This window comes from Apus apus, chromosome 2 (assembly GCF_020740795.1).
Source record: "Apus apus isolate bApuApu2 chromosome 2, bApuApu2.pri.cur, whole genome shotgun sequence".
In the NCBI taxonomy this organism is placed as follows: Eukaryota; Metazoa; Chordata; class Aves; order Apodiformes; family Apodidae; genus Apus; species Apus apus.
Genome location: NC_067283.1, coordinates 6,659,637 through 6,683,703, shown reverse-complemented (window position 1 = coordinate 6,683,703; position 24,067 = coordinate 6,659,637). Strand labels below are relative to the sequence as shown.

General features: G+C 42.6%; 2 protein-coding genes across 5 annotated transcripts in view; one reads left to right on the top strand and one right to left on the bottom strand.

The window, feature by feature from the left end:
• Positions 1 to 1,860: 1,860 nt before the first annotated feature.
• On the bottom strand, positions 1,861 to 18,916 carry NUB1 (negative regulator of ubiquitin like proteins 1). Of its 4 annotated transcripts, none has more exons than XM_051612237.1 (16): positions 18,824 to 18,916; positions 17,788 to 17,963; positions 15,730 to 15,847; positions 15,482 to 15,643; positions 12,925 to 12,983; positions 12,269 to 12,339; positions 11,546 to 11,728; positions 8,837 to 8,925; positions 7,442 to 7,548; positions 6,398 to 6,584; positions 5,909 to 6,016; positions 5,581 to 5,733; positions 4,462 to 4,608; positions 4,071 to 4,166; positions 3,335 to 3,545; positions 1,861 to 2,542 (listed from the first exon to the last, which is right to left on the bottom strand). In XM_051612237.1, the coding sequence occupies exons 2-16, from the start codon at positions 17,793 to 17,795 to the stop codon at positions 2,379 to 2,381; spliced, it is 1,863 nt and encodes a 620-aa protein (XP_051468197.1). In that variant the 5' UTR covers positions 17,796 to 17,963; positions 18,824 to 18,916; the 3' UTR covers positions 1,861 to 2,378. The 4 variants fall into 4 exon arrangements, with proteins under 4 accessions (XP_051468197.1, XP_051468199.1, XP_051468198.1 ...); XM_051612239.1 differs by having other exon boundaries at positions 3,335 to 3,412; XM_051612238.1 differs by lacking the exon at positions 18,824 to 18,916 and adding an exon at positions 18,587 to 18,655.
• A 62-nt stretch (positions 18,917 to 18,978) lies between these two features.
• XYLB (xylulokinase) overlaps positions 18,979 to 24,067 on the top strand; it is a 104,242-nt gene continuing 99,153 nt past the window's right edge. The window contains exon 1 of the mRNA XM_051612244.1: positions 18,979 to 19,164. The gene's annotated coding sequence lies outside the window, so the exon portion shown is untranslated. The remainder of the gene's footprint in view (positions 19,165 to 24,067) is intronic.

The window sequence follows — 24,067 nt, the reverse complement described above, 5'->3', positions numbered from 1 at the left end:
TGCCTGCCCCTCCAGCTGAGCAGCTTTGTTAGCTCATACATGGCAGGTTTCTGCATCTAGTAGGAAACAGCATTTTAATGATGTTAAATGCCTACCACCAGAGACTAATTTGGAAGGTCATCTGCATAGTGTAGACTTAATGCCACTGTAAGCCTCTTGGTCCTTTTGTTGTAGCTCAGTACTGGCCCTGTGGGAAATGTTTATGAGATAGTGGCTGGTGGTTGCTGGGGTGATGGCTTGCTGTGCTGCTAATTTTACTTGTGTTTTGCATATGAGGTCACTGCTAAGTAGGAGGCCTTTAGCAGAGAAGGATGGAGTTGCACAGATGGTCTGTGCTATACCTTTTGTTTAAAACTTTGCACACAGTATGTCAGACATGGGAGCTTATCTGGCCCATACAGCAGCTGCACACAGAATTAGCAAATGGATGTAATACACATAGATCTCAAAGAATGGAATTAATGAGTCATTACCATTTCTGCCCCTTGCTAAACATGTCACAATGTCTCCAAATACATGGTCAGAATTAACTTAAAACTTTTAGACAATGACTTCTGCCCTGCTGATCACTTAAAACTGCAGGCAGAGCTAGTGGGGGGGGAGGCAGTGCTGGCAGAATGACATCACTGAGGAATGGCTTCCCTGACAAGCACTGCATGTTATGATGCTAATTTTAAATTCCCCAAGGACAAACGTTCACTTCTTAAGTTGCCACTGCCAGTTTGCTATGGAAGCCACTTCAAAGAGGAGAAATACTGCCTGTGCAGCCCAATGCTGCCTTGGGGCCAGCATAAGGCAATGCCAGAATGCCACTAGCTTTGGGAACCCCCTCTGGCTGAAAGAAGGAACGTTTGTGCTTTCCTACCTACTTCTTGTGAAAACTACATGCAACCCTCTGTATGTTTTTCTCATTTTCAATTATTTGGTAGCTGCTGGTTTTGCACTTCCTTTTGTCCAGTGGTTCCTCAGTGCTGTCTTATAGGGAAACAGCATCTAGTGGTTGCTGGGGCTGTTTTTTTTCCTCAGAAGTTCATATTTGTGGCTTTAGAAATGCTTCAACCTTCTGGGAGGAGATACAGCACTACTCAATTTTTATAGCACTTGCCTTGATGCAGAAGTATGAAATACAGTAAGTCCTTAACAGCATAATCACTCCCTGCTTTTGCTGTCCTTGGCTAAGGTAGCCAGGGGGGAAAAAATCCACAACTGGAGCTTAGTAAAGTCCATCCACTGGAACTGAGCAGTTGTTTTGCAGGCCAAAGCTCTGCTTCCTCCAGTATCATGCTCGCCCTAGCAAGAGTTCAAGCCCTCATTTCCCCACTGAAAAGTGCCAGGTAAGAATAAATTGTCACCAGCCGGAATCTTCATTTTCCAGCAGCTACTGTCAGGCCCTGCTGTTCCACCAGCTCCAGCCCCTGCTGGAGCAGACACGCCGTGAGCTCCCTCTGCCGTGAGACTGGAGTTATGGAAAGCAAATAAACCGTTCTTAAGCCAACAAGCAGGGGGGTTTCCATTCCCAGTGGAAAGACATACTTACCAGAAAACGGGATGTTATAAAACACACATAAACCCCTCAAACATTTCTCTGGAGTGCTGAAGCTGGGTAGAGCTACTGAGATAGCTGTTGAACAAAACTTGGTTCAGGCACTGACTAAAGAAAATGGTGTAGTTCCCATGAAATCCATCAGTCTCTTAGGGTACAAACCTTGAAGAGGTTTAAGAGGTGCTGCCTGGAGAAACTGGTTATTTAGTTATAAAATGAAGTACCACTACACGGGTCACTGAGTTCTGACAGGACACGGCCCTGCCAGGTAATTCCTACTGGTTTTTAAAACCAAAAAAGCATAGAAGACTCCTAACTAGCAGCAGAAGCAGCACACAGTTACCTTTATTGCCTGTCTAACACCCGCATGAAGTGACAAGCAGAACACTGTATAAATCCATGCACAACAGATACATAAATGTCTCCTAGAAATCTTTCAGAAGAAAAGTCTGTAAGTTGATACCCTCTATAACCTCATGAGCTAGGTTTCTGATTTACCAACTCACTTTTTAAGGCTGTTATTTTAAAATGGTATAGAAATGCTTCTTTACTTGAATACTAAGTGAATTAACTTATTTCACAATAAAAATATAGTTTAGTTCTATTAAATTTTCTTCTGAAAATAAATGTTTCTATTTTTCTGCTATGACAATAAATTACAACGTATCACAAATGTAGGCTTTAAGCAGATTTATAAATAAGCAGGAATTAAGTGAGCAACCTATAGTTTAACTGAATTCAAGGCATTTAGTAAGAGATAAGCTGAAGGTGCATTTATAATCCAAACTCAATTTGTCAAGGTAAATACATATAACTGAAGTAGATGTAATGAGATTTAATGCTGTGGTACTTGTATATAGGATAAGTATTCATGAATTATCTGTTCCTCTTCCTCCAGTGTTAAATCCAGATAATCCTCTTCGTGTTCAGGAATATCCTCTAGGATTTCATTGACTGCATCAGTCTCCATGTCTTCATCTGTTGGTAAGCTGGAAGAACCTTCCAACAAAGAAACACAGCAGTGAATCCAAAGAAGTTGGTACTTTTCCTCTTTCACTACCATGACTGCTCTGCCAGTCTGGTACTGTAAAACTACCTCAGTTAAAATAGGCCTGCAAAGGATATGTCAGGATGGCTTTTTTTCCCTATTATTTAATTTTCCTATTATTTAAAGCTGTAGGAAAGCCCTTAGTTGTACAACAGGGATAACCACAGCTCTGACAAAGAACAGAAGAGACAGTATGTGCACATTTCCCCTCTGCTAAATGCTGAGTATCAGTTACAGCTCTGCCACATAAGGGGCAGAAGGAAGGAGCATGTGGTCAGATCAGCTGACTGTCCAGCACAGATTTGGAAGAAACTTCCTAGCAGTCAGAACCCAGGTATTAGCAAGCCAAAAAATCATCATTATCAGAAGCAGGTCCAGGGAACACACTCCAGCAACTTAGTACTTGGCCTGAGAAAGAGTACAGGCAGGGAGAGGTTGGTTTGCTTTTAAAGAGAACTGGTGTGTGTGAGTATAATTACAAGGAAGAAGCTGGAATTGCTTGTGGGCTAGAGAGGGTCCTGTGTTCCCCACTGGGGAAATGAAGACTGAGACACACATCTGTGGCTGTCACTGACTGCTGGGGCTACAGCTTATCTGGAGTAATGGACACCTTGCCTGTAACTACATTACTCATAACAGCAGTGTGGGGCATTACTCAAGGCCCTCTACCACCCTTGAATCCCTCTGTACAAGAGCCAGAAGAGCCTTTCCCCTTTTCTCTGCCTGCTGTGTGCCACACATACCTGCAGATTCTGTAGGTGAATCTTTTGATGAAGCTGATTCTTCTGAGGGACTGGACCCTTCTGATGGACTGGACCCTTCTGAAGAAAGCTGCAGTGAAGCAGGAAGAACTCCCCCATAATGAGCAAGGGTTTGGGAAGCTAAGTGGATGTTGCCTTTAAAGACCTTTAAAGCTTGCTCTGCTGACTCACGACTGAAACCCATATACATCAGCTACAGGAGAGGGGGAAAATAAATAAATAAATAAATCTGGAGAAATCTAAGCTCATCCAGCACCAGGGTCTGACAGGAATCTGCCTCTGCATCTGACAATCATCCCTGTTGAAAACGTGCTGCATGCCAGGAATTCCAGGACACTGACTCTGGTTTACTGGAACAGTTAACAAAAGGGAGGTGACCTATTAAAGGACTGGGGATGTTGAGCAGAACCAAGAGCCTCTTGTTTACTATCAGACCAATTATTTTTCTGTTTTTCAAAATGAAACTTCAAAGCACTCCAGTGTATCAGGAGGACAGACGTGCTGTTTGCTTTTTCTAGACATTACACTTTTCTTGCCTATGCTATTACATTTTAGCCTAAGTGTGACTTCACCATGAAGAACAGATGCCAGACAGTGGAAGTGGGACATTTATCAAGGACAATTTGTACAGCTTTGCTTAAGGAAGACCTGGTGTGTTTGAAGGCGTAATTCAGAAACAAGACACCCAACTCCTAAGAAAGCAAAAGGTCTAACTTACTTGATCAATACTTTCTTGGGAAACTTGAAACTGGTCCATGGCCGCAGGATCATCATAATCATCTTCCAGCAATAACTCTGGATTGTCAAGGATAAACTACAATAAAACAGAGAGAGATCAGAACAGAGCAACAGAAATATAATAGTCCTCTGCATCAATATGTATTTAGCCCAATAATTGATATAAGCAAACCTCAGGCAACTTAAATGACACCTGATTCATTGGGTCAGGAAGTGGAAGTTCAGTCATTGCAGTTTACAGAAGGTAGCTATGAACTAAGAAATATAGGCTACAGAAAATAAAATCTGCTACACAATAAGTAAAAAAAGCAAACAAGTTTGTTGTTTTTTTTTCTACTCTACTACAAGTTCTACTCCTGAAAATCACTTACCTTAAAGGCTTGGTCCAGGTTTCCTTGTGTATTCTGAAGAGCTACTTGAGCAGCTCTCTCTGAATAGCCCATACTTTTCAAGGTGTTTATGTCTTCCAGTCTCTTCCTTCTTTTGGCTCTCTCCTCCCTCCTTATCTGTGCCTTTTCCTGCAAGAACGCAGCCGTTACAAAGCTCATTGTGCACGGGAATGCTTCAGCCTTCTGTCTATACAGGGTCTCTTGCATTTACTTCTCCGAGTCTGAATCTCTTGAGGAAAAGGGATTTATTTTTTATTTTTTTTAAATACAGACTGTGCTGCCAGAGACTCGTTATTAAACAAAGCTGCATCTCCAGGAGCCAGCACCGTTGCTGAACTTCCGCTCTGTAGGCTGCGCAGATGGGATCTTACGCTGTCACAGCTATGATGGGCCCTGTGTGGCAAGAGAAGAACCTGCTTGGCAGATGGGCCTGCAGACAGGACTTGCCAAGGACACACAGTTGGAACTGGGCATGGGGCCAAGGAGTACTGTTCAGCCTCTCTCTCAGCCATTTGACTTTTCTGTCCACATTTCACTGTCTGAAGTCTAGAAGTGCCACCCACCTTAGCTTACCAAACATTTCTTCAGGCACTTGAGATCTGGACAACACTGTCTTCACAAAAGCTTCCCTCACTTCAGTAAAAAAAAAATGAAATCCTTCTCCCCTCCTGGATCTTCCAAGTCCAAAGGCATAATATGGTGTAAGTTGATGGTTACCCCTGCAGCACTTTATTGTGCAGCCTCATCTTTCAGGCCAGCCAAGCCCAGGAGCGACAGCTTAATCACAGTGGGTTTGTTCCCATAAGGAGCACTGCTAACTGGCAAACAGTGGTGCAAAATCTTCCTGTGTGCCCTTGTGGCACAACCACTGGCCTTAGGCTCTCTAATCCCACCTGTTTTGGGGCAGATCTTCCCTTAGATTAAGTTTTGGTTTCAAACTTGTGGCAACAGATGTCGAAGTGTTAGTTACACTAACGGTGCCAAAACAGGGTAATAGAAGTTCCTAATTTACCCCCATGTTGCACTAGTCACACAAAAGGTGATCCTTATGTATAGCTTAACTAACACAATCCTTGATTCAACACTTGGACTGCACCATACCTCCCTCCTGTTGGTGATGAGGTTGGCAGCATGCTCCACATCCCCATGGCAAGCTCGCAGGGCAAGGCGAGCTTCCTGTTCAGAGAATCCCAGGAGCGACAGGCGATCAACTTTATCAGGATCTATGGACAGCTCTTCATACAAACGAGATGCCTGTATATAGAAAGAACAAAGTGATACTACTTACACTGTTGCTAATGTACAAATAGTAATAAAAAAGTCTCTTTTTTTTTTTTAGTATAAAAAGAATAGGGAGAAGGTGCAAGACAGAGCCCAGACACAGGAGCTAGTGTGAACAATGGGGAAGCTTTACCCAGTGGTGTCTTACCTTCTGAATATACTCAGCAGCCTCCTTTTCTCTGCCACTGTGATAGTGTCCTATCCCTTGAAGGAGGTAAAGGCGTAGAAATAAAACCTTCTCACGACCATAGCTTCCCTGAAGAATTGTTTAAACAAGGGGGTGGGTGGGCACATGGGTAGAAGCATATGGTAGAACATCAATTCATTATCAATAGAACACTTCACACATTTAAAGAAAATGCAGTCACTAATACATGACAGTTGATATGCAGACAAGGTATCACCTCTAAACCCCTGATTATGTCTGTGCATACAAACGAATGTTTGCCACGACCTCTGTGTCAGGCCCAATGCTTCCACTATGCTGCCAATGACACCACTAGATCACAGGCTGAGGAGCCATCAGAACGCTTTATAAACTTCTAAAAAACTGCTAGAAGTCAGTCTTGCAGTACTTGAACAATAACTGAAAAAAAGTAGAAAAACCCCCACCCTAACTAAATCAAAACAAACATACTTTGATATCAATAAGCCTTTCATGGTTCTCCCCATAGCACCTCTGGAAGCATCTATGTGCTGTGGAGAGCTTCTTCTCTGCATCATCCAGGCAGTCCAGCTGCTCCAGGCGGAAGTAGCACCACACTATGTCCAGCTGCAGCACTGCATAATTATCAACAGTGTTCAGCAGTTCTGTGCTACACTCACTGGAAAACAAAACAATTACTTGGGTTTTTTTTTTGGGAGAGGTGGTTTATTTTTTCCATGTACTTTATAGCACTGATGAAACAATGTGCATATTCATGTTTGAGAAGGCACATGCTTCGTATTTGAGGTAGCAAACTGAGGTTAGTGGAACCTTAACCAAGCACTGATATCCTATCACATTCACTAATACACTGGACACTAACCATAACACTGCATCTCAAAGAATTCCAGTAGTCACAACTCATTTTGTTGCTAGTTAAGATAGCGCCTCTTTAAAGGCAGAACAGAATTAAACCCTGAGTAATCTTGGAGAGAACAGAGAAACTGCCTTCCTTAGAGCACATGAACATGCTGAGTTCTGTGCCAGTCTCTCTGGCATGTGCGTACAGATGAGAAACAGATGGGGACAATATTACTTTTGGGGATCTCAAAAGAGCAATTTTAAGTTCTGACTGCTGAGAGGAAAGTAGTTTACCTGCAGAAAACCTGGTATGGTTACTGACCTCAGCTATTTGCTCCACGTTTTTCAAGAAATTTTTACTTCACAGGTGCAATTGCAAGAGTATCTGTAACTGTCTCTCAAGCTAATCCAACTTATAGCCTAGTACATTAATACTGACAGTTTCTTTTTATGTTGATGGGAAAGATTAAGTTGCCCATTGGCAGTATCTGTACCAGGTGTTGCACACAAAGCTACCTGTCACTGCAAGTCAGGGCCTTTGTCTGCTGCTTCCCATCTGCAGAGAGGGTGTGAAGTAATCCTGGGCAAAACAGACCCTGATTTATATGCACAGACAGAGCTGATATTGTTCCTGCATGTGGTTGACAGTAAAGAGGGACTCCAAAAGGTTCTTACCAGAAGTGTTTATCAGCATCCAACAAATATGGCAGTGCTATTTCATATTCCTTCTTCTTCATTAATGCTCTGCCCTTCTCATGATAACCCATTGCCAGCACAAGTGCCTAGAAAAACAGATTGAGAGTTTTTTTTTTTACCTCCCCAACTCCCTTTTGTAACTAGGAAGAAATATCTAGGTAATCCATTAGAGCCCTTGCTCTTCCTAGAAAAACACCATTGTATCTGTTCTATAAGAACAGTGCTATTTCACATAACTTTGTACTTTTCTCCCATCTGCTAATGTTATATAGTGCCTAATTAAAAGCAACAAGTGTTACTGACACATGAAATGTTGCACCAAAGAAACTTAAAAGTTTCTTTTAAGAATGCAACTCTGGATAGACTTTCAATGATGACTGAAAAAAAACGAAGCATTTTTTTGGGTGCTGCACCTTCCTAACAGCATGGAAATTGTTCTGCTTTGCTATTGCAACTATCTTGTAAAACCTAACCTGACTCTCCTCCTGCTGAACCTCAGAACTCAAAATTAAGCTTTGAATGTGGCTAATTCCTGCAGTAGGACAAAGGGAAATGTAAATAATATTTCTGGACAGAAACAACCTGCAATATTTCTTCTCACCCAAGATCAGTACTGCTGAAATCTTGTGCACTTGAACATCTGATGCTTTAACTCTTTGGGTGTATGACTGGTTTCAGCACTTCATCAGAACAGCATGCACTGCAGGAAGGGACAGTGGTCATTCCCATTATCCAGCAACTCCAGATAATGCAGGAAACACAGGAAAGACCTAGAGCAGCAGTTAGCACACACTGGGGCCTGCTCATTTCTTCCAGTGCTATTTTTTTTTGTTTGTTTCTGAGCATAAATCCAAGGATTTGTGAAGATTTTTATCTAACTTCAGAAAATCCAGCAATCTCAAAAGACAGCATCTATCACTGCTCTGCTTCAGCAGCCACCACCAGGGATATCCCTCCCACTGTAATTCAATGCATGCACCCACGGATTGACACTATTTTAAAAGAATCTGATTTTGAGAGACTTACTGAGTTTCCAACTGAAACTGAAGCCTAATTAACAGGTTATTTTCATGTTGTTCTAGGGCACCCAATATTTAAAATAGGTGCTAACAAAGCTCATCTTAAAACATAAAAATAAGATATGGACCAAGATTAGACCTGCAATTAGATCAGCAATCGAGGCTGGTTTCTAGATGACTGAAGAATTCCCAATTGTAGAATTGTACTTCAATTTTATTTCAACATCAAGCATCTACTGGACCCAGGGCTATATCCCAAAAAAGTCTGACTGCATTTCAATCTCATATTTGAAATGCTTCACAAATCAAGCTTTAAAAAGACATTTTAGTAGCTTTTAAAGACACTTTTACCTACTTTTTTAGCTTGAGGAGGAATCTCGATTGACCTTCCAGTCTGATTAGCTATATCTAGATATGGAACAGAATCTGGATCCAAGTTCTCCTCTGAAAGATAAGAAAAAGCAGTTTAAATTTTAAGTACCACCCTCAACAGAATAAATCTGCTCTCATGGGATTATGTCAGTAAGTACATCCTTAAACAAAAAAGCAAACAAACAATATAAAAGCAAACAAGCAAATAAATCAGAATTACATACAAAGACTGCATGTGTGGGGTGTTTTTGGACATACCAACAATGGCCTTTATGAGAGAAACATGAGAAAATTTTAAAAAGATCAGTAAGAAAAAGCCCTTGTTCACCCAAAAAATTTTGACATAATATCAGAAGTTACATGAATTATAAACAGTATTTTGCAGAAGACAAAATACTTACACTTCACAATAAAGCATGTCAAGTGTTTTATCAGCTCAGGCATAGAATATAAAAACCCCACAACTAAGCACAGTTGCTAAAACTGAAAAAAATAAATAAAAATACAGCTCAGTATTTTCCTTTCCCCACATCTTTAATGCTTATAATGAAACTATCAATTTTGTTTTCACTTCCATCTGATTTAAAATGAAAAGATGCTTTTCACGTAAACAAAAGACAGTTAGGCAGGAATTTGCTGAGATTAAAAGCTTCTGCCCTGCAATTTTTCTCAGATGAAACAAAAGGGTTGTTAGATCCTTTCTACACTTCACACAGAACCTTCAGCCTGTGAGCCCATTATGGATTCCACTCTATACTCTGGCATTGTTCTATAACTGACAGTTAAAGTAAATACCTTAAAGAGGCCCCACACAGGATTCAAGACCTGGGGTCTAAATTACCTCTTAAATCCATAAAAGGAATCACTTCTTTCATTTTGTTCAAAATTTGACATTATAGTAAGAAACAAGCTGTCAGTGACCCTTAAAAGAAGCTTTGTTCAGATATTTTTGCATTTGGCAGAAATTCATTAGATACTCAGTCTCACAGTTTCTTGTTTGTGATTTTTGAAACAATAGAGAAGTGATTTAAACTCACCATCAAGCTGTGCAATTCACAAACACAACCTCATTTTGAAAAATTTTTACTGTTAAATTGTCTATATCCCTTTAACTTAATCCACAGTTGCCAGCAATCAACATCAAATGCAAGGAGAACAGAAGAGCCACGTTACAGATGAGAATGACAAGAGAGCTGTTCTGCACAATGAAGCCATGGTTACACACAGCCACATCTGAGGTAAAGTACAAAAAAAGTGTGCAATGGTTTATAACACATTATTCCACTGTGTTTATGTGTACAATAATTTAAAGCCTGTTCTCAAGAGTCGTCAGTCCCTTAACTGTCAAGTGCCAATAAAATAATATTTCACTCATATTACATCTTTCTCAAAGTACCAAATGTTTTCATAGAATCATAGAAAGTCTTGGGTTGAAAGGGACCTCTGTTCCAACCTCCTAAAATAAGCAGGAACATTTCCAACTGGAATAGATTGCTCAGGGCCCCATAAAGCCTGACCTTGAATGTCTCCAGGGATGGAGCCTACACCACGTCCTAGGGATCCACCACCCTTTCCCAAAGTCCAACCTAAATCTACCTTTCTCTAGATTAAAACCATTACCGCCTGTCCTATCATCACATGCCCTTGTGAACAGGTCTTCCCTAGCCTTTTTATTAGCTCCTTTCAGGTGTTGGAAGGTTGCCATAAAATGCCCCTGGTCCACTGATGCAGTCACTCCATTGTACAAAGCCACATAGGTTGGTCAGGTAGGATTTGCCCTAGTAAAGCCATGCTGGCTGTCCTGAATCACCTCCCTGTCCTCCATGTGCCTTAACATGTCTTTTAGGAGGATCTGTTCCATGATCTTCCCAGGCACAGAGGTGAGGCTGACAGGTTGGCAGTTCCCTCTTCTACCCTTTTTAAAAATGGGCGCAATGTTTCCTTTCTTCCAGTCAGAAGGGACTTCACCCGACTGCCATGGCTTTTCCAGTATCATGGAGAGTGGTTTGGCAACTACATCAGACAATCCCTTCGGGACTCTGGGATGCATCTCATCAGGTCCCACGGGCTTGTGTATGTTCAGCCTCCTCAGATGCTCAGGAACCTTGTCTTTGCTTACACTGAGAGGGGCTGTGTCTGTGGGCCATCAACTTGAGAGCTGTGAGGAGAGGGGTTGCCAGTGAAGACTGAGGCAAAAGTGGTGGTAAAAGTGGTTAAGAATCTCAGTTTTCTCATCTGTTGTTACCAGTTCACCACTGTTGCTCACCAGGGAGGTACACTTTCTTTAACCTTCCTCTTCTGGTTTACGTACCTGTAGAAGCCCTTCTTGTTTCTCTTTACGTCCCTTGCCACGTTCAGCTCCAGCTGCACCTTGGCCTTCCTGACCTCGTCCCTACACAACAGGGCAGCTTCTCTATGCTCTTCCCAGTATACCTGTCCTCACTTCCACTTTTCTAGCATTCTAATTGTGTAAGAAGAGTTGGAGTAGAAGAGGAAGTTTTAGTCAACTTAAAATACAGTTTTCAAGTAGACCAAAACCTAGAACACCATAAACTGAAACCCAGCCACAATACAGATGCTCTTCTATGTTGAAAGTCCACTGGAAAGATAATTTTTGATGTGCAAGAATTAATGAACACCCATCTCAGCCCTCCCCCTCAAGAGAAACCCTCACCCCAAACCCCAACCTTACCTCTCTCTGCTAGAATTTCCAAACCCTTCCTAGTTCTTTGCATCTTGTCATTTATTTCTTTTTCTTTCTTGCACTGCAGTTCTTCTTCCTGGACTTTTCTTTTAGTTTCCTCATCACTCTGTTCCAATTGAAGTACCATCACTTTTGCATTGTGTGTTACACCCTGGTCTTCAAGGGTTTTGCCTGCAAAATGCAGAATAATTAATACAATCCAAATACTCTATTTGTGAAGAGAGACCATTTACGTTGTACAGCTAGGAACTGAGTCTGAGCTCCTACTGTGCATTACATGGCTCTAATTCTGACATATTCCAAGGGAAATAAATATGTCAGATGCCCAGGCCAGCAATAGAAAGAAAGCTGTTGTCACCTCTTCCCACATGTCAGAAAAGTTGAACATCTGCAAAGCACTACAAAAAGTTCTGGAATATGCTTTTATACAAGGTGGTTTTTTAGGAAATTTCAGGTTTCTCTTAAAGATGCATTTTCAGTGTTTGAACACTTGAAAATGGATTTTCAAAGCTTACTACAGGATTCTTGTAATTGCTCTAATTCTATCTTAAGAATTCTGATCATAATAATTTATTACATTTGCTGCAAAGCAGAACCTGACTGTTATTCCTTTGGAATTTCTGAAATTAACAGAGTTGTAAGACATTTTTCTTCAGAGTATCAGTAAACTAGGAAACTATCATAAAAGTATTCTCAACTAGAAATACATACCCAGGTCAAGCTGCTTCTTATTTATGATTATTTTGATAGAATTTTCTTTTAATGCATGTTCCTGTGCTATCCTGTGAAATAAATAATTTCAACCATTAATATAAATTTCTAAGGCTATACAATATTTCTGTTGGAATAGCAATAAAACTGAAATATTAGTGTGCTCATAACTAGCTTAAAACTTTTGCTATAAAAGGCTACTAGAAGTAAAATAACAATCAGAAAGCTTTGCATGCCAGATAGGGAAAATCTGGGATATAGAAAGGGAAAAAGCAAAACAGAGAGAAAATAATCTGATTTTGTTAGGCTTAGAAACACAAATGGAAAAGAAGTTATGGTCACTGCTCGGAAGACCTTCCTAGTTACAGATTTGGAACACTTGATCACAAGTGCTTTCTCAGGCACCTGCTGGGGATTTACAGAGAAATTTCTTCTTCCACAGTTGCAACTTTCCTGTTTTCTATCTGTCAAACTACAGCTTCTAACATGAAGAACTGCTCTACAGGGACACTGGACACCCTACTCAGAAACACTGAACAAGCACATGCTAAGAAAAAGCTTATATTGAAACAAGAGTGTTCTGTTTGTCTCTTTTTTTAGTACTGTATGACAGTATGTTATCCCATTAGGTAAGAACCAAGGGTGATTACACTTACTGTGACCTGAGCTCCTTGCCTGTGATGAACAGGTTGGTTTCCAGAGGGACTTTTCTGCTCTGTAGTAATGACATTGGGTGGGGGAAAGGAGGGAAGGAAAGAAAAGCATGATATCAAGATACTTTAGACATTTTATTAATTATTTTTTTTAAAAAAACCTACAATTTCTTTTTCAAATAATAATCACGTTAACAAGGAAATCACAAGGGTGATATTAGTAATTTCTGGGCAGGGAGTATTTTATTTGCTATATAATGCTAAAAATAAGCATTGTAACAGCAAAAGATTCAGAATTAGATAAATCTACATTCAGATCCAAACAATTTCAACTGACTACTTTAATTATGCACTTCCAATCTTAACTTTTCTTTTTAACTATGCCACTCACCTATGACTGGGTAAGTTATGATTAATTCCTATTAGTGTCTCTGGTCTCAGATTAGATAAACTGCAATTTTAAATTAATTAATTCTCCTATGCCCAGCAGCATTATAAAGAGGAATTATGAAACTATTTGTTTGTTTTTAACTGCATGGCAATCACATAACACCTTCTATCTTTTATCCCATCACATGCCCTGGGAATTATTTTTCACTACAGTAGAGAGAACAACTATGACTGACTGTTGTATATTTGCAGGTATTCATGAAGTCCTTCTGAAGCATAAGTTACTGTCTAAGGTCTTTTTCAGGAAAAAAACTCGAACAAAACATTGCCCTTTTCCAGAGTAAACATTCAGTTCTGTTGCTGACAAGAAGACTACAACCTTTAACTGCACCTATATAAAGAACTTATCTTTCACTGTTACCAGAGTGGATGAAGACATACAGCACTGGGGATGCTGCTGCTCCTGCACAAGACCAGAACCAGGAAGTGACTGGAGACAGCTCTAAGGGGAAAATATTCCCATTTAAGAGGCTTTCTATCAGCAAGAACCAAACCAAGGGCCTGCTCTCTGTCCTGTGACCAACCTGCACAGCACACTTGACATCCAGAGGGTTGAATCCTTTCGACCTTCAAAGCAGAGCACCTGTGTTCAAAGTGCCATCTGAGATGTGTCCTTGGCCAGTGACAGCCCTCACACTGTGCCTGGGCCTTGCCTGGCAGGATGTGGGGTCCTGGGCGACACTGCATCAGAGCCCAGACTGACAGCCTGGCAGTGTGGATGTTCATCAACCAGTGCCCAGCCTTGTTTAGCTGACTAAGGTGGATGTAGCCACAGAACCTGGTAGGGTGACCAGCCTGACGCTGATTTAATTAGATTCACATCATTATTCTGACATATTTTATGTGTGAAGCTAGAGGCTGAAGCCTGGCTTTAAGGTCAAGACTTAATTCAGTTTTATCTTTGTGGAGGTTTTCAGAGCCTGGAACAGATGAGTACCATCACAATGGTAAATCCTGCTTCTCATTTCCAAGTTCAAACACTGGACACACCTATTTTAAAGTTAGTTGGTTACCTGCCTGCACTGGAATAGTTACACAAGGATAATGTCATTACTGTGAGAACACTGCCACATGCCACAGGTGAAAGCTAAAGGAGTTCTTTTCAGTGTTATCAGCAGCTATACATGGCCTAAGATGATACCAAGTTCAAGTTCCTTATTGCACTTAGTGATTTTTTTTAAAGGAAAGCTGTAATTTAAACAAAAGCTGTGGTAATGCAGTGATATTCATATACTAACTCAACTTTAGGTACTCTACAGCTGAAAAAATACATCTGCTCTTGACTGGTTACACAAACAGTTATGTCAGAAGAAATCAAACTGAACTAGATAGACATTTTACTTTTTTTAACTCACAGCATCATAGAACAATTAAGGTTAGAAGGGACCTTAAAGATCATCAGGTTCCAACCCCCTGCTGTAATCAGGAACACCTCACACTAGACCAGGCTGCACAAGACCTCATCCAACCTCATCCCCTCCAGGGATGGGGCTTCCGTAACCTCCCCGGGAAATCTGTTCCAGCACCTTACTACCCTCATGGTGAAGAATTTCTTCCTGATGTCTAACCTAAATCTTCCCTCTTTCAGTTTAAAACCATTACCCCTTGTCCTATCACAGCTTTCCTGTAGCCCCTTTCAAGTACCGGAAGGTGCTCTAAGGTCTCCCTGGAGCCTTCTCTTCTCCAGGCTGAACACCCCCAACTCTCTCAGCCTGTCTCCAGAGCAGAGCTGCTCCAGCCCTTTGATCATCTTCATGACCCTCTCCAACAGTTCCATGTCCTTCCTGTGATGAGGGCTCCAGAGCTGTACACAGCACTCCAGGTGCAGCATCACCAGAGCAGAATTGCTCTGAAAGACTGAAAGATTATTTCTCATTAAATCCTAAAGACAATTACTGATCTCCAAATGTAACATCCCTTTGCCACAATATTCCTATATGCCTGGGAAACTGTAATATACTTATAAAATTCCTCGTATTTTATATACCTGACAGATCTCTCATAAAAACCACCTGAAAAAGTGAAAATATTTGCATTAGATACATAGCTGGAATGCAAAAGGCGAGCAAAGTAAAGCTACTTATCCTGACTTTTCTGCAATATCACTTACTTTCCTACGAGGCAGATATATATCCAGTCTTGCAATCCCAGTCACTTTAAAATTTTCATTTCCTGTCCCACGCTCAACTGCTTTACAACGAATTTCTTCAAGCATATTCTCTGCATCAGTCTCATTGATATTCAGCTTGGATGAATATTTTTGTACAAGTTCCTAAGAAAACAGCAAGAAAAACTGGGAAAATGCACCAACAGTATGACACAGAAGATGCATGACATCAACTCAGATAGAGTATTTACCTTCATCTCTTTACCAGCTTCTTTTTTTTCATTTGTATATGGTGGTTTCCACAGCTGGATTTTGTCCTCTCTTAAGCAACTGGTCAGTTTTGCTATTAAATACTTCTTTTGTGCCATTCTTTTCAAACAAAAGCACAATTGGAAGGGAAAAGAAAGACAAAAAATTAATCTTTCATTATACCTTTCCTGTACTAAGATATTGTATTTTCCGAGAAGTCTAAGTGACATTTTGGAGTTCTGGAAAAAAAAAACAACCCCATGAGTATAAAATGCATTCCATGCAATTTGGTGGAGGGGGACCCAAGTCAAAACTACTAGAAAAAATTAGAAAGGTAGTGAAACTTGGATTGTGTTACAGATAATTCAGGAGCCCCCTGCATTGGACCTTGCCAGTTCCACACAAATCAAACCTCCTGAACCCTCATGTGAGCTGGAATTGCAGAAGGTGCCATTTCATCAAAATCCATGATCCAGCTCCTCTGTACTGCCCTGGACAAGCTTCACCATGAGAAGACCATAAGGTAAAGCTCAAAGCCCTCGAGCAAAGTGATATCAGCTAGACTGCAGAGAGCTAAGAGTGGGCAATGCCTCCCCTACCCTATCTCAATAATTTGTCAAGCAGACAAGTTTAACAGTATCATAAAACTGAACTGTAAAATTTTGGTTCCACAAAGATGGAATAGCAAGGTGCCACTTTCCAGAGTGCAAATGATGCTCTTCTCACTGCAAAGCTAGAACAGGCACAAAGGGCATAAGCAACACAAAGTGCAGAGGCTGAGATCAGAGCTGACGTACTGAAAATCTGCACCAAGCATTAAAGTACCCATCACTGGGGAGAAGATTAGAGTGAGCTGCACAGAGCAGCTCCCTGGCTTACAGGCTAGAGTTTAAGCAGAATTCAACACCACAGGTTATGCTCAGAATAATCAGCTCAGAGATAGCAGTAACCTCTGAGAGTGAATTAGGATGCCTCTGAAAAAAACCCACAAAACCAAAAGCAAGGAACAGGCATAGAAGAGAGGCTAAAGAAAGGTGGGTGCAGTGACCTCAACAGAAAAAAACCCAACAATCTAAGTGCATGGGAAACTTTCGGCTCATGGACAGTGGGAATCATGTGTAAGATGACCTGTAATTTATCCAGAAGAGCATTTAAAACGTTGGCATATGTGCACTTTTCTTTTAGAGTGGTTTCCTTTCTTCACTTTTGTTTATTAGCATATAACTCTCAGGAGAAAAGGTGACAGAAAAGAAGAATCAAACACCTCTATCAATTTTTCCAGTTTCAAAGACTGTTCGTTGCTCAGATAAACACTATTAGAGAGCAAAAAAAAACCCCACAGGCAAGCATCCAACATGTGCTAAGGTTAACTATACAAAGAAACTCTGAATGCTGCAAAGCCAATAGTTCTAAAGAGGAGTCAGAAGGATTAACTGAGTAAGTGGATGGTTTGATAAGTTGCATACTGTCTGTCCAAACTAGGAGAGACAACCACGCACTCTTTTTCTTGTCAGGATGGTGGTGGTGTGATCATTTTAGGGCCAAGGCAAAACGTAGCATTTACGAAGCAAAGAAAGCAACACACATGCTCAATTTTCAAAAGACTGCATTTGAGCTATTGATGCAGGTTTCTTCCTTTCCCAAAACATCCCAAGCAATTCTCACAACCAACCTGTAACCATAATGTTCTCACTTTACTGTTATGCTGAAGAACTATTTTATAGCTATAATTCTACTCAACATTAACTTAAGAAACAAAGAATGGAAAGACCCTAAATTTTAAGTACAAGTGGCATTTATCAAGTGGTTACTCATCTTTTTATCAATACTGTTTTAACATTTTCTAAGTTTGTGATCTCTTACCAAGTTATTTAAACAGAAGACAACACTGAAGTCTCCAATTAAACTTCCTCTTTCCAACCATCTATTAAAAAAACAGTCACTTTCATAAACACAAAACCTATCGCTTTACGTGTAACACTTGTAACATTTATAACAAATTCCTCTTTCACCACAACTAAATCTCAAGAAAATCCTTAGCAAGAACATCTGTGACTTACTTTTCCATCGGCCACCACCAGAAGTGCTCCTGATACAATTTCACTTTCAGCAAGAGCTGGAAGGGGCGTTAGGAAAACTCCTCCGAGTAAACAATCAGGGGTATTTCCCAAATGCCATTTTGAATGCAAGACTGAAGCTCTGTAACTAAAATGTCACCCTCGGGAGCCAGTTAAACCTTGTAAAAGAAAGCAATTAGAGAAATAAGGTTCAACAGCCAAATTTCTGGGGGAAGAAAGCGAGGATTCTGAGAGTGGTTTACTAATAACGCAGTACACGTTATTTTTATCCTAAAACCGAGGAGGAAAGCTACCTGGCACCACTGTGACACGCCCCTCCGTGGCTCCAGGAGGGGTCAGACGCAGAAGGATGGAAACCCGAACAGCGCCAGGCCCAGCCCGGGCTCTTGGGGCATCCTTAGGCCTCCCCAAGCGCGCACCCAAGTCTCCCCAACCACAACGGCACCGAGACCGCAGGTCACCGGTGTCACCGGGGCATTTTAAGCACGGCCACCAAGTCGCCGTCCTTCCTAGCCACCTGCCAAACGCGGCGGCCGGGGGAGCGCATCCTCAGGAGCCTCCTCCTCCTCCTCCTCCTCTTCCTCCTCCCATGGCGGCACCTGGAGCTGATGTAACCAGCCCCCGCGTCTGAGAGGGCATCGCGGCCGGGCCGGGCCGGGCCGAACCGAGCAGGCCGGGCCGAACCGAACCAAGCAGGCCGGGCCGGGCCGAGCAGGCCGGGCCGGGGAGGGCTCTGCCCGCCGGGACGAGGCTCCCGCCGCCTCAGCCCTGGGGCACCCACCTGCGCGCCGCGGCGGAGGCCGGGCCCCGGGGCCCAGGCGGTCTCTGAGGGGAGCTTGGAGCCCCTCACGCAGCGACTCCGGGGGGGGGGGGGGGGGGGGGCGGCTGTCCTGAGGCGAAGGAGCCGGGAAGGCGGCACCTCGGCCCCGAGCAACGGCCCCGGTGAGGGATGGGGATGGGGATGGGGATGGGGGGGGGTTGGCGTCTGACGCTGCCCCGGGCGCTGCGGCGCCATTACCTGCGCGGCCGGGACCGGCGGGTTCCTACGGGAGCCCGGAAGGCGCGGGGGAAACGGGAGCGGGGCGGGCGCGCGTCACGTGGGGGGAGCCGCGCTCCGGCCGCCATCTTAGCGCCTGCGCCCGCCCGCGGGGGGCCCTGCTGGGGGGCCCGGGCTGCCCGGCTGGCTCGGAGCCCGGCCTGGGGGGCTTGACATCCCTCCCCCCCGCCCCGGGAGGTGGCGGTGGGGGTCCCCGGGGCGCTGGGCCTCGGAGCTTGGTGACTGGAGGAGGTTGCGCGGCAAAACGAGGGGGCTGAAATTCTTGTCAGCGCCGGAGAGGGAGCGTGTGCCGACGGGCTGAGGTGGTGTGGCAGGTGCCGGGGGGGGGATCAAAGTGTGATTTAGTGTGATTTACCTTGATTTTATTTATTTATAGCTGCGGTCGCTGAGGGCAGCGTTCAGGGAGTTCGAAATGAAATGTAGTGTTGGTTTTGCATTCTAGTGTTAGAAACGTAGTGTTGGGTTTGGTTCACATATATATATATATTCTAGTGTTAGGAATATATAGTTTCATATACTTTAGTGTTAGGAATGTATAGTTTCATATACTTTAGTGTTAGGAATATAATCGTTTGCTTGAGATAAGTGAGATATCTGCACATTCCAATGACACCTGGAGTGGTTTACGGCCCAAGAAACTGAGGGACTGAATTGGGCTCCATCTGGGGGATCTGAACATGGAGAAGGATTTATGGCCCAAGATAAGGCCGGACAAAGCTACTTCTATGTTGCTCCCCAGGGCAGGATGACACCAGCAGATTGTTAATTGGGAAGGCAGCCAAGGGGGCAAGAGAGGTCAAAATTTTACCTTAAAAGGTAAAAAGTAAACTGCTAGAATGGAATGTGTAAACAGGGGCGGGAAACTTATAGGATAATTTGAAGCGTGGGATGGGCTGTAAACCCTGGAGTGCCCAGCCAGTGGGGAACCGGGGGGGAATTTTGCGTCGGGAATAGGGAATAGAAACCGTTATTCACCTTGCTATGGGTGTGCCTACTTGCTTAGGTCACCCATTCTTGCAAGAATGTAAATAAACTGTGCTTTGCTGAAGGATCTGTGTGGGCCTGCTCATTGGCGCGACAGATGTTTCTCACAAGGGTGAGCTTTCCTGCGTTGGCTTGCGTTTCCCCTTCGGGGATTCTTGCCTGGTTGTGGGGTTATTAAAGCTTAACCTGGGTTCAGAGACTGGACTGGAAGAATACGTGGTGTGTGTGTGGTGTATGGAACATCTGGTATGAAACACTTGAAGCTGAGATGGGGCTGCAATGTCACTTCCAGTCCCTGCAACATCCTGGAGCGGGAGGAGGGTACGTGGCTGCACCAACGTTTGGCTGCTCAGTGTTGTGTTTGGGTACCCCCAAAGGGTTGGGGCTCGTTCCTGGAATCTTTTTGGTGCCTGTAAAAGACGTAAATAGTCTTAGAATGGGTTGCATCAGATATCATTAACTTGTGTGTTGGATGAGGCTTGTGCAGCCTGGTCTGGCAGGAGGTGTCCCTGCTCATCGTGGCAGGGAGGTTGGAACCTGATGATCTTTAAGGTCCCTTCCAGCCTTCACCATTCTGTGTAATCAGCTGTCCCAGCAGCAAACGGGTTTTGTTCTAACTGATCTGACGTGTGGCTGAAATCATGGTACTAGGTTATTACTCCCAAATGGATGGGCCTGCAGGACTGCTGTGAACATTTTCCTTAGGCAGTCATGCAGACTAGGTGGGGGTGCTGCATCGTGCAGCTTTGGAAAGAGGAGCCACACAGGTATCAAGAGCTTGTGAACAAGACACTGAACTAGAATTTCAGGATTCTAGGCTCCCCTATGCATAAATCAGTCAAGTCTGCCTACTGATAAGTGTAAACTTGCTTTTATGGCAGTCTTGAGTTCAATGCTTGAACCTTAGCTAAAGCTATGGTAACAGAATGATGGAAGTTACTGTCCCATGACCTCCAAACATGAAGAAGCAAATAGTAAAAGGTTTTGAAAATCAGGTGCACTGTAGAACTGGGACTTTCTAATATTTAAAGTTTTCAATTTTTGCTCGTGTTTTCCTGTTTTATTTTTACTACAACTACCTTAGGGGAAAAAATGTCAATAGACAACGTATCTCTAATATTTCAGCCTCCTAAAATGTAAGTTTAGCAACTTTTCTCGTAACTAAAATTAACAAATCATAACTAACACTAACAAATCAGAATTTACTGAAATTTTTCTTCCCTACTGTTCTTGGGAATTACATTGAAGGATGTCACTGAAGGCATATGTCTTTTCTAAGTTAGTTCCAGTCAGTATAAAGCACAGTAATATGCTCGAGAAGCCTCAGGAAAGGACAGACTGTATGAAAGTGCTTACAAGGGAGTTAGTCGCTTGGTCCATGCATAAACCTGCACTGAAAATCAAGGTATTCAAGGTCCTTGTTTAATTAAGATAGCTAATTCAAAGCACTTCCAAATCAATTTAAAAGTGATAGCAGAAAAGGAAATCACTAATTTAGTTCAAATGGGTTTAGAGAGTAGGTAAATGGCTGGATAAGGTTGTAAACTTCCTGTGATACTGATTAAAAAGATTGAAAAGCTGGAGTTGCATCCAGTGAAATGTTCTGAAGTGTGTCATTGCAAGAATGTAGGCAAAATGATGGTGAATTTTAAAATAATTTTAATAGTGGCCTCTTGTTAACGTGGGATGTTTCTTTCAGTTATTCCTTTATTTGGTTCTCTTGTGATCTACAGACTTGGATGTAGAACAAAAGTAACACTCCAGTATAATGATAAGAGAGGAGTACAAATCAGCAAGACAAGTAAAGAGGAAGCTAATCTGTACCACAGATTAAAGGACAATGACATTTTTTAAAAGTGTTTCTCTCCAGGTAGTTTCATGTTTCATATGGGCTAATTGTTATGTAGTATTTTCTCCCTATTATATCTATAATACATATCTGTGTTTTTTATTTGTGTTTGTTTTTTTTTGTTCTTTCTAATCTTTCTTTAAAAACTTTAACAACTGTGAAGAAAAAAAATAAATTATGTAGCTCTGATTTTTTATTAATGTCTTATGCCTACCCAGAAATAGAAATGAGCACCTGAGCTGGAAGCTAATCTGGGCAGTCCAGTTACTTGAAAGCACTAGAAACCCTGAAAAATCACCATGAACACTTCTGACAAACCTACATCAGCATTCTCGTGGCTATGTTGGCTACTGATGGCTTGGATGGTGTGTGCTTCGCTGAGTGAAAAACTGGCTAGCTGGGTCCAAAGAGTTGTGGTGAATGGAGTTAAATCCAGTTGGCAGCTGGTCAGAAGTGGTGTTCCCCTTGGCTCAGTGCTGGGGCCAGTTCTGTTTAGTATCTTTATCAAGTATCTGGATGGTAAGTTGATGCCAATGATGCAGATGATACCAAGTTTGCAGAAGATACCAAGTTTGGTGGGAGCGTTGATCAGCTCAGGGGTAGGAAGGCTCTGCAGAAGGACCTGGACAGACTGGATCAATGGACCAAGGCTAATTGTATGAGGTCCAACAAGGGCAAGTGCCCTTCGCTTGGGTCAAAAAAACCCCAGGCAATCTTACAGGCTGTGGGAAGAGTGGCTGGAAAGCTGCCTGATGGAAAAGGACTTGAGGTTGTTGGTCAATAGCTGGCTGAATGTAAGTCAGCAGTGTGCCCAGGTGGCCAAGAAAGGCAACTGCAGCCTGGCTTGAATCAGCAACAGTGTGGCCGGCAGTGATCGTGCCCCTGTACTCCACGTTAGCGAGGCTGCATCTTGAGTACTGGGTTCAGTTTTGGGCCATTCACTACAAGAAGGACATTGAGGTGCTGGAGTGAGGCCAAAGAAGGGCTACACAGCTGGTGAAGGGTCTGGAGAACAAGTCTTACAAGGAGTAGCTGAAGAAACTGGGATTGTTTATTCTGGAGAAAAAGAAGCTGAGAGGAGACCTTATAAATTTCTACAACTACCTGAAAGGAGGTTGTGGTGAGATCGGTGTCCATCTCTTCTTCCAAGTAGCAAGCAGTAGAACAAGAGGGAATGGCCTCAAGTTGCACCAAGGGAGGTTTACATTGGATATTAAGAAAAATTTCTGTACTGAAAAGGGCATCAGGCATTGGAATAGGCTGCGCAGGGAAATGGTAGAGTCATCACCCCTGGAGGTATTTTAAGGACATGTAGATGTGGTGCTGAGGGATGTGGTTTAGTGGTGGACTTGGCAGTGTTAATGGTTGGACTTGATGATCTTAGAGGTCCTTTCCAACCGGAATGATTTTATGTTTCTGCTGCTTTTACTGAGGATGAATGGAAGACTACTTAGGAGTTACCATGGTGTATTCGTTGCTACTGGTTATAGCTGGTCTTTTTCAGCACTGTCATAAGGACTGTCACTTCCAGGTGACAAGGTGCCTCCCTGCCTGCTGTTAGTGGCTGGAGTGGTTGTGAGGGTTTGGGTCTGAAGCTGTTGAGTGGCATTGAGGAAATGGTGTTTGGCCAGGGGGAGTGAAATAGCATTATATGCCATGATATTTTTTCTATTCTTCTGGACCTAACCAAGTACTGTAATGTACTTACAGCTGTAATCCCCTGCAGCAGGGGGGGAGTGTAGGCTCTGACAGATCTGTGCCACATCTCCAGATTCAGCGTCCTCCATCGAGCACAGAAAAAATCAGAGGAACTGTATAAAGGATTCATGGTTTGAAGTTGTGTTGGATGCAAAGAAAATGGTAGTTTCTCTTAGAAATGGATAACACTGCTCTCTCTCTGACAATAGGACTTTATTTACACATTGATATTAACACTGTTTTCAAGATACCTTGTGAGGGAATCCTTTATCTTTCTTGCAAAGAAGAGTTTGTGTCCAGAAGGACATAAACCACAACTGAGCATCTTTGGCATACTTCTCTTTCCCCTCATTGTGTGGATGGTGTGATTTTGAGACAGCGGTGGGTAACAGAGATGTGTGCTTGCAGACTGTTTGCAGGGATCATGAAGAGCTTTGTGGACCATACAGCTGATCTTCATTTTGCTGTCCTTTCAGGGCTCAGGTAGATATGGAATGCTTCAGAAGAGCCTGTGGCTGCCAGGTGTATAGGTTGAAATTAATGCCATTATGAAATGGGGAGACATTTCAAATCTTCAATTTTTCCGGAGCCTACATTTGAGAGAAAGACCTGTCTAAATATTTGCAGCCAGAAGTACATGATAGATAGCCCATGTTTTTGTCATTGAAAAACAC

Bases quoted from the DNA above. Each gene is read 5' to 3' on its own strand.
- NUB1 (XM_051612237.1), bottom strand. The intron at 12,340-12,924 runs GTAAGTGTAATC...TTTATTTCACAG, and splicing joins GGCAAGGAGCTCAGGTCACA to GATAGCACAGGAACATGCAT. The intron at 6,585-7,441 runs GTAAGAACCTTT...TTTGTTTTCCAG, and splicing joins GATGCTGATAAACACTTCTG to TGAGTGTAGCACAGAACTGC.